The sequence below is a fragment of the Euprymna scolopes genome, chromosome 37, assembly GCF_053919585.1.
Source record: "Euprymna scolopes isolate OS-2025 chromosome 37, ASM5391958v1, whole genome shotgun sequence".
Classification (NCBI taxonomy): Eukaryota; Metazoa; Mollusca; class Cephalopoda; order Sepiida; family Sepiolidae; genus Euprymna; species Euprymna scolopes.
In genome coordinates, this window is record NC_136518.1 from 16,566,858 (window position 1) to 16,580,787 (window position 13,930).

Here is a 13,930-nt window from a genome sequence, read left to right on the forward strand (position 1 = left end):
TGCCGCCATCTTTGTTACTAGGAATTACTTAACACTCGAGCTTGGGACTGCATTGATTCTTTGCCGCCATCTTTGTTACTAGGAATTACTTAACACTCGAGCTTGGGACTGCATTGATTCTTTGCCGCCATCTTTGTTACTAGGAATTACTTAACACTCGAGCTTGGGACTGCATTGATTCTTTGCCGCCATCTTTGTTACTAGGAATTACTTAATACTCGAGCTTGGGACTGCATTGATTCTTTGCCGCCATCTTTGTTACTAGGAATTACTTAATACTCGAGCTTGGGACTGCATTGATTCTTTGCCGCCATCTTTGTTACTAGGAATTACTTAACACTCGAGCTTGGGACTGCATTGATTCTTTGCCGCCATCTTTGTTACTAGGAATTACTTAACACTCGAGCTTGGGACTGCATTGATTCTTTGCCGCCATCTTTGTTACTAGGAATTACTTAACACTCGAGCTTGGGACTGCATTGATTCTTTGCCGCCATCTTTGTTACTAGGAATTACTTAACACTCGAGCTTGGGACTGCATTGATTCTTTGCCGCCATCTTTGTAACTAGGAATTACTTAACACTCGAGCTTGGGACTGCATTGATTCTTCGCCGCCATCTTTGTTACTAGGAATTACTTAATACTCGAGCTTGGGACTGCATTGATTCTTTGCCGCCATCTTTGTTACTAGGAATTACTTAACACTCGAGCTTGGGACTGCATTGATTCTTTGCCGCCATCTTTGTTACTAGGAATTACTTAACACTCGAGCTTGGGACTGCATTGATTCTTTGCCGCCATCTTTGTTACTAGGAATTACTTAACACTCGAGCTTGGGACTGCATTGATTCTTTGCCGCCATCTTTGTTACTAGGAATTACTTAACACTCGAGCTTGGGACTGCATTGATTCTTTGCCGCCATCTTTGTTACTAGGAATTACTTAATACTCGAGCTTGGGACTGCATTGATTCTTTGCCGCCATCTTTGTTACTAGGAATTACTTAACACTCGAGCTTGGGACTGCATTGATTCTTTGCCGCCATCTTTGTTACTAGGAATTACTTAACACTCGAGCTTGGGACTGCATTGATTCTTTGCCGCCATCTTTGTTACTAGGAATTACTTAACACTCGAGCTTGGGACTGCATTGATTCTTTGCCGCCATCTTTGTTACTAGGAATTACTTAACACTCGAGCTTGGGACTGCATTGATTCTTTGCCGCCATCTTTGTTACTAGGAATTACTTAACACTCGAGCTTGGGACTGCATTGATTCTTTGCCGCCATCTTTGTTACTAGGAATTACTTAACACTCGAGCTTGGGACTGCATTGATTCTTTGCCGCCATCTTTGTTACTAGGAATTACTTAATACTCGAGCTTGGGACTGCATTGATTCTTTGCCGCCATCTTTGTTACTAGGAATTACTTAACACTCGAGCTTGGGACTGCATTGATTCTTTGCCGCCATCTTTGTTACTAGGAATTACTTAATACTCGAGCTTGGGACTGCATTGATTCTTTGCCGCCATCTTTGTTACTAGGAATTACTTAATACTCGAGCTTGGGACTGCATTGATTCTTTGCCGCCATCTTTGTTACTAGGAATTACTTAACACTCGAGCTTGGGACTGCATTGATTCTTTGCCGCCATCTTTGTTACTAGGAATTACTTAATACTCGAGCTTGGGACTGCATTGATTCTTTGCCGCCATCTTTGTTACTAGGAATTACTTAACACTCGAGCTTGGGACTGCATTGATTCTTTGCCGCCATCTTTGTTACTAGGAATTACTTAACACTCGAGCTTGGGACTGCATTGATTCTTTGCCGCCATCTTTGTAACTAGGAATTACTTAATACTCGAGCTTGGGACTGCATTGATTCTTTGCCGCCATCTTTGTTACTAGGAATTACTTAACACTCGAGCTTGGGACTGCATTGATTCTTTGCCGCCATCTTTGTTACTAGGAATTACTTAATACTCGAGCTTGGGACTGCATTGATTCTTTGCCGCCATCTTTGTTACTAGGAATTACTTAACACTCGAGCTTGGGACTGCATTGATTCTTTGCCGCCATCTTTGTTACTAGGAATTACTTAATACTCGAGCTTGGGACTGCATTGATTCTTTGCCGCCATCTTTGTTACTAGGAATTACTTAACACTCGAGCTTGGGACTGCATTGATTCTTTGCCGCCATCTTTGTTACTAGGAATTACTTAACACTCGAGCTTGGGACTGCATTGATTCTTTGCCGCCATCTTTGTAACTAGGAATTACTTAATACTCGAGCTTGGGACTGCATTGATTCTTTGCCGCCATCTTTGTTACTAGGAATTACTTAACACTCGAGCTTGGGACTGCATTGATTCTTTGCCGCCATCTTTGTTACTAGGAATTACTTAATACTCGAGCTTGGGACTGCATTGATTCTTTGCCGCCATCTTTGTTACTAGGAATTACTTAATACTCGAGCTTGGGACTGCATTGATTCTTTGCCGCCATCTTTGTTACTAGGAATTACTTAACACTCGAGCTTGGGACTGCATTGATTCTTTGCCGCCATCTTTGTTACTAGGAATTACTTAATACTCGAGCTTGGGACTGCATTGATTCTTTGCCGCCATCTTTGTTACTAGGAATTACTTAATACTCGAGCTTGGGACTGCATTGATTCTTTGCCGCCATCTTTGTTACTAGGAATTACTTAACACTCGAGCTTGGGACTGCATTGATTCTTTGCCGCCATCTTTGTTACTAGGAATTACTTAACACTCGAGCTTGGGACTGCATTGATTCTTTGCCGCCATCTTTGTTACTAGGAATTACTTAACACTCGAGCTTGGGACTGCATTGATTCTTTGCCGCCATCTTTGTTACTAGGAATTACTTAATACTCGAGCTTGGGACTGCATTGATTCTTTGCCGCCATCTTTGTTACTAGGAATTACTTAATACTCGAGCTTGGGACTGCATTGATTCTTTGCCGCCATCTTTGTTACTAGGAATTACTTAACACTCGAGCTTGGGACTGCATTGATTCTTTGCCGCCATCTTTGTTACTAGGAATTACTTAACACTCGAGCTTGGGACTGCATTGATTCTTTGCCGCCATCTTTGTTACTAGGAATTACTTAATACTCGAGCTTGGGACTGCATTGATTCTTTGCCGCCATCTTTGTTACTAGGAATTACTTAATACTCGAGCTTGGGACTGCATTGATTCTTTGCCGCCATCTTTGTTACTAGGAATTACTTAACACTCGAGCTTGGGACTGCATTGATTCTTTGCCGCCATCTTTGTTACTAGGAATTACTTAATACTCGAGCTTGGGACTGCATTGATTCTTTGCCGCCATCTTTGTTACTAGGAATTACTTAATACTCGAGCTTGGGACTGCATTGATTCTTTGCCGCCATCTTTGTTACTAGGAATTACTTAACACTCGAGCTTGGGACTGCATTGATTCTTTGCCGCCATCTTTGTTACTAGGAATTACTTAACACTCGAGCTTGGGACTGCATTGATTCTTTGCCGCCATCTTTGTTACTAGGAATTACTTAACACTCGAGCTTGGGACTGCATTGATTCTTTGCCGCCATCTTTGTTACTAGGAATTACTTAATACTCGAGCTTGGGACTGCATTGATTCTTTGCCGCCATCTTTGTTACTAGGAATTACTTAACACTCGAGCTTGGGACTGCATTGATTCTTTGCCGCCATCTTTGTTACTAGGAATTACTTAATACTCGAGCTTGGGACTGCATTGATTCTTTGCCGCCATCTTTGTTACTAGGAATTACTTAATACTCGAGCTTGGGACTGCATTGATTCTTTGCCGCCATCTTTGTTACTAGGAATTACTTAACACTCGAGCTTGGGACTGCATTGATTCTTTGCCGCCATCTTTGTTACTAGGAATTACTTAACACTCGAGCTTGGGACTGCATTGATTCTTTGCCGCCATCTTTGTAACTAGGAATTACTTAATACTCGAGCTTGGGACTGCATTGATTCTTTGCCGCCATCTTTGTTACTAGGAATTACTTAACACTCGAGCTTGGGACTGCATTGATTCTTTGCCGCCATCTTTGTTACTAGGAATTACTTAACACTCGAGCTTGGGACTGCATTGATTCTTTGCCGCCATCTTTGTTACTAGGAATTACTTAATACTCGAGCTTGGGACTGCATTGATTCTTTGCCGCCATCTTTGTTACTAGGAATTACTTAACACTCGAGCTTGGGACTGCATTGATTCTTTGCCGCCATCTTTGTTACTAGGAATTACTTAATACTCGAGCTTGGGACTGCATTGTTTCTTTGCCGCCATCTTTGTTACTAGGAATTACTTAATACTCGAGCTTGGGACTGCATTGATTCTTTGCCGCCATCTTTGTTACTAGGAATTACTTAACACTCGAGCTTGGGACTGCATTGATTCTTTGCCGCCATCTTTGTTACTAGGAATTACTTAACACTCGAGCTTGGGACTGCATTGATTCTTTGCCGCCATCTTTGTTACTAGGAATTACTTAACACTCGAGCTTGGGACTGCATTGATTCTTTGCCGCCATCTTTGTTACTAGGAATTACTTAACACTCGAGCTTGGGACTGCATTGATTCTTTGCCGCCATCTTTGTTACTAGGAATTACTTAATACTCGAGCTTGGGACTGCATTGATTCTTTGCCGCCATCTTTGTTACTAGGAATTACTTAATACTCGAGCTTGGGACTGCATTGATTCTTTGCCGCCATCTTTGTTACTAGGAATTACTTAACACTCGAGCTTGGGACTGCATTGATTCTTCGCCGCCATCTTTGTTACTAGGAATTACTTAATACTCGAGCTTGGGACTGCATTGATTCTTTGCCGCCATCTTTGTTACTAGGAATTACTTAACACTCGAGCTTGGGACTGCATTGATTCTTTGCCGCCATCTTTGTTACTAGGAATTACTTAACACTCGAGCTTGGGACTGCATTGATTCTTTGCCGCCATCTTTGTAACTAGGAATTACTTAATACTCGAGCTTGGGACTGCATTGATTCTTTGCCGCCATCTTTGTTACTAGGAATTACTTAACACTCGAGCTTGGGACTGCATTGATTCTTTGCCGCCATCTTTGTTACTAGGAATTACTTAACACTCGAGCTTGGGACTGCATTGATTCTTTGCCGCCATCTTTGTTACTAGGAATTACTTAATACTCGAGCTTGGGACTGCATTGATTCTTTGCCGCCATCTTTGTTACTAGGAATTACTTAACACTCGAGCTTGGGACTGCATTGATTCTTTGCCGCCATCTTTGTTACTAGGAATTACTTAACACTCGAGCTTGGGACTGCATTGATTCTTTGCCGCCATCTTTGTTACTAGGAATTACTTAATACTCGAGCTTGGGACTGCATTGATTCTTTGCCGCCATCTTTGTTACTAGGAATTACTTAATACTCGAGCTTGGGACTGCATTGATTCTTTGCCGCCATCTTTGTTACTAGGAATTACTTAATACTCGAGCTTGGGACTGCATTGATTCTTTGCCGCCATCTTTGTTACTAGGAATTACTTAACACTCGAGCTTGGGACTGCATTGATTCTTTGCCGCCATCTTTGTTACTAGGAATTACTTAACACTCGAGCTTGGGACTGCATTGATTCTTTGCCGCCATCTTTGTTACTAGGAATTACTTAATACTCGAGCTTGGGACTGCATTGATTCTTTGCCGCCATCTTTGTTACTAGGAATTACTTAATACTCGAGCTTGGGACTGCATTGATTCTTTGCCGCCATCTTTGTTACTAGGAATTACTTAATACTCGAGCTTGGGACTGCATTGATTCTTTGCTGCCATCTTTGTTACTAGGAATTACTTAATACTCGAGCTTGGGACTGCATTGATTCTTTGCCGCCATCTTTGTTACTAGGAATTACTTAATACTCGAGCTTGGGACTGCATTGATTCTTTGCCGCCATCTTTGTTACTAGGAATTACTTAATACTCGAGCTTGGGACTGCATTGATTCTTTGCCGCCATCTTTGTTACTAGGAATTACTTAATACTCGAGCTTGGGACTGCATTGATTCTTTGCTGCCATCTTTGTTACTAGGAATTACTTAATACTCGAGCTTGGGACTGCATTGATTCTTTGCCGCCATCTTTGTTACTAGGAATTACTTAATACTCGAGCTTGGGACTGCATTGATTCTTTGCTGCCATCTTTGTTACTAGGAATTACTTAATACTCGAGCTTGGGACTGCATTGATTCTTTGCCGCCATCTTTGTTACTAGGAATTACTTAATACTCGAGCTTGGGACTGCATTGATTCTTTGCCGCCATCTTTGTTACTAGGAATTACTTAACACTCGAGCTTGGGACTGCATTGATTCTTCGCCGCCATCTTTGTTACTAGGAATTACTTAATACTCGAGCTTGGGACTGCATTGATTCTTTGCCGCCATCTTTGTTACTAGGAATTACTTAACACTCGAGCTTGGGACTGCATTGATTCTTTGCCGCCATCTTTGTTACTAGGAATTACTTAACACTCGAGCTTGGGACTGCATTGATTCTTTGCCGCCATCTTTGTAACTAGGAATTACTTAATACTCGAGCTTGGGACTGCATTGATTCTTTGCCGCCATCTTTGTTACTAGGAATTACTTAACACTCGAGCTTGGGACTGCATTGATTCTTTGCCGCCATCTTTGTTACTAGGAATTACTTAACACTCGAGCTTGGGACTGCATTGATTCTTTGCCGCCATCTTTGTTACTAGGAATTACTTAATACTCGAGCTTGGGACTGCATTGATTCTTTGCCGCCATCTTTGTTACTAGGAATTACTTAACACTCGAGCTTGGGACTGCATTGATTCTTTGCCGCCATCTTTGTTACTAGGAATTACTTAACACTCGAGCTTGGGACTGCATTGATTCTTTGCCGCCATCTTTGTTACTAGGAATTACTTAATACTCGAGCTTGGGACTGCATTGATTCTTTGCCGCCATCTTTGTTACTAGGAATTACTTAATACTCGAGCTTGGGACTGCATTGATTCTTTGCCGCCATCTTTGTTACTAGGAATTACTTAATACTCGAGCTTGGGACTGCATTGATTCTTTGCCGCCATCTTTGTTACTAGGAATTACTTAACACTCGAGCTTGGGACTGCATTGATTCTTTGCCGCCATCTTTGTTACTAGGAATTACTTAACACTCGAGCTTGGGACTGCATTGATTCTTTGCCGCCATCTTTGTTACTAGGAATTACTTAATACTCGAGCTTGGGACTGCATTGATTCTTTGCCGCCATCTTTGTTACTAGGAATTACTTAATACTCGAGCTTGGGACTGCATTGATTCTTTGCTGCCATCTTTGTTACTAGGAATTACTTAATACTCGAGCTTGGGACTGCATTGATTCTTTGCCGCCATCTTTGTTACTAGGAATTACTTAATACTCGAGCTTGGGACTGCATTGATTCTTTGCCGCCATCTTTGTTACTAGGAATTACTTAATACTCGAGCTTGGGACTGCATTGATTCTTTGCCGCCATCTTTGTTACTAGGAATTACTTAACACTCGAGCTTGGGACTGCATTGATTCTTTGCCGCCATCTTTGTTACTAGGAATTACTTAATACTCGAGCTTGGGACTGCATTGATTCTTTGCCGCCATCTTTGTTACTAGGAATTACTTAATACTCGAGCTTGGGACTGCATTGATTCTTTGCCGCCATCTTTGTTACTAGGAATTACTTAACACTCGAGCTTGGGACTGCATTGATTCTTTGCCGCCATCTTTGTTACTAGGAATTACTTAATACTCGAGCTTGGGACTGCATTGATTCTTTGCCGCCATCTTTGTTACTAGGAATTACTTAATACTCGAGCTTGGGACTGCATTGATTCTTTGCCGCCATCTTTGTTACTAGGAATTACTTAACACTCGAGCTTGGGACTGCATTGATTCTTTGCCGCCATCTTTGTTACTAGGAATTACTTAATACTCGAGCTTGGGACTGCATTGATTCTTTGCCGCCATCTTTGTTACTAGGAATTACTTAATACTCGAGCTTGGGACTGCATTGATTCTTTGCCGCCATCTTTGTTACTAGGAATTACTTAATACTCGAGCTTGGGACTGCATTGATTCTTTGCCGCCATCTTTGTTACTAGGAATTACTTAATACTCGAGCTTGGGACTGCATTGATTCTTTGCCGCCATCTTTGTTACTAGGAATTACTTAATACTCGAGCTTGGGACTGCATTGATTCTTTGCCGCCATCTTTGTTACTAGGAATTACTTAATACTCGAGCTTGGGACTGCATTGATTCTTTGCCGCCATCTTTGTTACTAGGAATTACTTAATACTCGAGCTTGGGACTGCATTGATTCTTTGCCGCCATCTTTGTTACTAGGAATTACTTAATACTCGAGCTTGGGACTGCATTGATTCTTTGCCGCCATCTTTGTTACTAGGAATTACTTAATACTCGAGCTTGGGACTGCATTGATTCTTTGCCGCCATCTTTGTTACTAGGAATTACTTAATACTCGAGCTTGGGACTGCATTGATTCTTTGCCGCCATCTTTGTTACTAGGAATTACTTAATACTCGAGCTTGGGACTGCATTGATTCTTTGCCGCCATCTTTGTTACTAGGAATTACTTAACACTCGAGCTTGGGACTGCATTGATTCTTTGCCGCCATCTTTGTTACTAGGAATTACTTAATACTCGAGCTTGGGACTGCATTGATTCTTTGCCGCCATCTTTGTAACTAGGAATTACTTAACACTCGAGCTTGGGACTGCATTGATTCTTTGCCGCCATCTTTGTTACTAGGAATTACTTAATATTCGAGCTTGGGACTGCATTGATTCTTTGCCGCCATCTTTGTTACTAGGAATTACTTAATATTCGAGCTTGGGACTGCATTGATTCTTTGCCGCCATCTTTGTTACTAGGAATTACTTAATACTCGAGCTTGGGACTGCATTGATTCTTTGCCGCCATCTTTGTTACTAGGAATTACTTAACACTCGAGCTTGGGACTGCATTGATTCTTTGCCGCCATATTTGTTACTAGGAATTACTTAACACTCGAGCTTGGGACTGCATTGATTCTTTGCCGCCATCTTTGTTACTAGGAATTACTTAACACTCGAGCTTGGGACTGCATTGATTCTTTGCCGCCATATTTGTTACTAGGAATTACTTAACACTCGAGCTTGGGACTGCATTGATTCTTTGCCGCCATCTTTGTTACTAGGAATTACTTAACACTCGAGCTTGGGACTGCATTGATTCTTTGCCGCCATCTTTGTTACTAGGAATTACTTAACACTCGAGCTTGGGACTGCATTGATTCTTTGCCGCCATCTTTGTTACTAGGAATTACTTAATACTCGAGCTTGGGACTGCATTGATTCTTTGCCGCCATCTTTGTTACTAGGAATTACTTAATATTCGAGCTTGGGACTGCATTGATTCTTTGCCGCCATCTTTGTTACTAGGAATTACTTAATACTCGAGCTTGGGACTGCATTGATTCTTTGCCGCCATCTTTGTTACTAGGAATTACTTAACACTCGAGCTTGGGACTGCATTGATTCTTTGCCGCCATCTTTGTTACTAGGAATTACTTAACACTCGAGCTTGGGACTGCATTGATTCTTTGCCGCCATCTTTGTTACTAGGAATTACTTAATACTCGAGCTTGGGACTGCATTGATTCTTTGCCGCCATCTTTGTTACTAGGAATTACTTAATACTCGAGCTTGGGACTGCATTGATTCTTTGCCGCCATCTTTGTAACTAGGAATTACTTAATACTCGAGCTTGGGACTGCATTGATTCTTTGCCGCCATCTTTGTTACTAGGAATTACTTAACACTCGAGCTTGGGACTGCATTGATTCTTTGCCGCCATCTTTGTTACTAGGAATTACTTAACACTCGAGCTTGGGACTGCATTGATTCTTTGCCGCCATCTTTGTTACTAGGAATTACTTAACACTCGAGCTTGGGACTGCATTGATTCTTTGCCGCCATCTTTGTTACTAGGAATTACTTAATACTCGAGCTTGGGACTGCATTGATTCTTTGCCGCCATCTTTGTAACTAGGAATTACTTAATACTCGAGCTTGGGACTGCATTGATTCTTTGCCGCCATCTTTGTAACTAGGAATTACTTAATACTCGAGCTTGGGACTGCATTGATTCTTTGCCGCCATCTTTGTTACTAGGAATTACTTAACACTCGAGCTTGGGACTGCATTGATTCTTTGCCGCCATCTTTGTTACTAGGAATTACTTAATACTCGAGCTTGGGACTGCATTGATTCTTTGCCGCCATCTTTGTTACTAGGAATTACTTAACACTCGAGCTTGGGACTGCATTGATTCTTTGCCGCCATCTTTGTTACTAGGAATTACTTAACACTCGAGCTTGGGACTGCATTGATTCTTTGCCGCCATCTTTGTTACTAGGAATTACTTAATACTCGAGCTTGGGACTGCATTGATTCTTTGCCGCCATCTTTGTTACTAGGAATTACTTAACACTCGAGCTTGGGACTGCATTGATTCTTTGCCGCCATCTTTGTTACTAGGAATTACTTAACACTCGAGCTTGGGACTGCATTGATTCTTTGCCGCCATCTTTGTTACTAGGAATTACTTAACACTCGAGCTTGGGACTGCATTGATTCTTTGCCGCCATCTTTGTTACTAGGAATTACTTAATACTCGAGCTTGGGACTGCATTGATTCTTTGCCGCCATCTTTGTTACTAGGAATTACTTAATACTCGAGCTTGGGACTGCATTGATTCTTTGCCGCCATCTTTGTTACTAGGAATTACTTAACACTCGAGCTTGGGACTGCATTGATTCTTTGCCGCCATCTTTGTTACTAGGAATTACTTAACACTCGAGCTTGGGACTGCATTGATTCTTTGCCGCCATCTTTGTTACTAGGAATTACTTAATACTCGAGCTTGGAACTGCATTGATTCTTTGCCGCCATCTTTGTTACTAGGAATTACTCAACACTCCAGATGATGACTACATTGATTCTTTGCCAATTTGATTTACTGCCGCCATCTTTGTTCAATGTAATGTCTCAACACTTAACACCTTCCTCAGCGCAGTGGCATCTGACTCGCCTGTTTGCACCTATCCATTGTCCTTACATTATTTGCATAGCTGCAGTCAAATAACGTAACTCTTTATACCATAGAACCGTTGATCTGCTAGAGATTCATCATCCTCCATGGCCATCCAACGTCCTGCTGCCAACGTCATCAGAGTTACCTTCTCCTAAATGCATTTCTTAACTAAGACTAGGGATGCATCTCTCCCAGAGAATTAATGCACCTTCAGAAATCAACCTGGAAATTTCTTATAACTCTGTGCAGAATCCCATTGCAGTAAAACTAAAATTTAAAGATCGTAATAACAAACTTAGGTAATAGCACTGAAAATAAACGACCAGGTAAAAGTAGGGTACTTATGCATTTATGTTACCGTGCTAAAATAATAACGTTATTATTAAGAAAACCATTCTAAACATGAGGAAGGGTGGGTATTTTGTAACTGCAGTAAAACCCCGGGATACGGTGCTTCTAGGATACGTATTTTTTTCAGGTTACGATGTGGAATAAAATGTTTTTCTGGCTCCTCGTTATTTGCCTCGCCTTACAATGTTATTAGGTAATTTTTAATGCAGTATCCCGGCGTTCTACTGTATTCTGTACTTAATTAAATAAAAAAAGATATTGTAAAACTTCATTTTAACTTGAAAATAAAAAATAGCACGGTAACATAAGTGCATAAGCACCAAAAACAGTTCTAATTAAACTGAGCATATTTTCCCCCATTCTCCCTTTTAGTTTGTACCGCGTTTGTTTTGTATTGTCCATTGCAACTAAATATTCGGACCATTATTTCGCGGTGTCACATTTTCACATTACACCGTTTCGATTTTTGAATTCCAGATAAACATGGCTGCAGTCGGTGCGATCGCTCGTGTCAGGCCAATTTCAAAGGCGATTTGGCCGATTTTTCAGGTAAATAATTTATTTACTTCACATAAAGGGAACGAAGGAATAATTGACTTCTTTAATTTTGTTTATTTGATTTGATTTGAAAAGGATTCATTTTTATTTAACTTTTCTGGAAGGAGATTTCAATTTGACCTTGTTTGTTGTTTTTCAATGTTTTTCTTTTTGAAGCAGTAAAAAAAAGTGGAAATATGTTTTATTATTTATAGATTTCATATTAAATATTTATTTTAAACATTTAGTTTATATTTCTAAACATATTTTTTAAAAATACGTTTATTTGCAAAGAAAAATAATAGCAAGTAAAAAAAAAACAAACAAACCTTGGGTTTTTTTTTTCAATGACTTCTTTTTTGCGAACTCAAAACTGTGCAATTTTAATATTTTCTAAGAAAATTATTGAATTTATTAAAAAATAATTTCATGAACAGTGATTTAATGACCCCTCCCAATTTTTAATTAAATATTTTGATTTACATTTAAGCAAAATTAACATGATTTTTTTCTCTCTCCTGAAGTTCTTACGTAACAACGTTGAGGTTTTACGTAACAAAGAAGGTTATCGTCTCGTAATTAAATTATTTATATTACATAATTTTTTGATTCATAATTTTGAGTTCATGTATCCTAAATCTCCCTCCCGCACCCGTATTATTTTTGGTACTCGTACAGTTTACGGAACGTGCTGAAATGATAACGTTATTTTAAAAGGCAGTGATTATTAAGATAGAGTCGAAAAAAAAGGCACTTGTCCATGTCCAGTTTGATCAAGACATTAAAAAATGAAAATATAAAAAAAAAAAAAAAAAAAAAGGTTATATTGTACGTATCCGTTTTGGACTGAAGATCTCCGAAAAAAATTCACTTAATTTAATCTAATAGTTTTTTTTTTTTTTTTTTTTTTTTTTTTTTTTTTTACAATCGAAAAACACGTTTTTATGACAGCGCGTTGAAGCACGGCCACCGAGAGTAAGAAGGCCTGTTAACTGAAAAATGTCTGCAGGCAATGTAGGTAAGATTTGTCAGACTGTCAGTACTATATGAGGGCCATTTGAAAAAGAGTAATAAAACATTTTTAAAAAGAAAAAGGAACACAGTTCGATTACTACTTAAACTGAACTTTATTCAATATAAAATATAAACATTATCTAAGTAAAATTAAGTAATTTTAAAGCAATATACATTTTAATACTGATAAAACTGAATTATGAATTTAGGGGACAAACAATTAAAGAAACATTAAATAAATATTTTTTGGCCTTCGGAACAAGATCAGTGTAGTATCTGTTTTGATGCTACACTTTACCTTTTCTGTCTTCGGTCGGTGGAAGAGAAATCTTTCATGACTGAGATTATTTTTGTTCCTATCCAGAATGCCTCTTATTGGGAAGCTGGATTTTCTCCACAAGATTATATGTTGAAATATTTAAATAACAATTACTTTAAATACAGAAATTATATTTAAAGTTTTGGTTTTCTGTTCTTCTATGTCAATTTTCCCCCATGTTTTTCATCAAAATGTGTAGCGTATTAGTGGTCTCACAAGCCATTATCAGTGATTGCTCACTGGCAGTAACCTGTGGTGTTCCCTGGAGACCAAGTGACAAGTCTCCTCAGATTTTCAGTGTTCTCCACGTTTTGACCACTTGTGCAGATGATTGCATATTATCGCAACAGCCGTTGTCACTGATTTCTTGTTGGCATCAGCCATTGGTGTTTCCTGGAGTTTGGGTGACAAAATGCCTCCTCAAGGTACCAGATTGAACTGCACACTTCCAGTGGAGATTTGGTCAGTACTCTCTCACCTCGGTCTTTCCATCCTCCCTGACCCTTCACAACTAGTT

The 13,930-nt window shown here is 39.9% G+C and overlaps 1 protein-coding gene across 1 annotated transcript in view; it reads left to right on the plus strand.

Annotated features, from left to right (window-relative positions):
* The first annotated feature begins 11,940 nt into the window (after window positions 1-11,940).
* Window positions 11,941-13,930, plus strand: part of LOC145261105 (succinate dehydrogenase [ubiquinone] iron-sulfur subunit, mitochondrial-like) — a 38,741-nt gene continuing 36,751 nt past the window's right edge. The window contains exon 1 of the mRNA XM_080119322.1: window positions 11,941-12,092. Within this exon, the coding sequence (XP_079975448.1) occupies window positions 12,027-12,092 (66 nt within the window). The 5' untranslated portion in view covers window positions 11,941-12,026. The remainder of the gene's footprint in view (window positions 12,093-13,930) is intronic.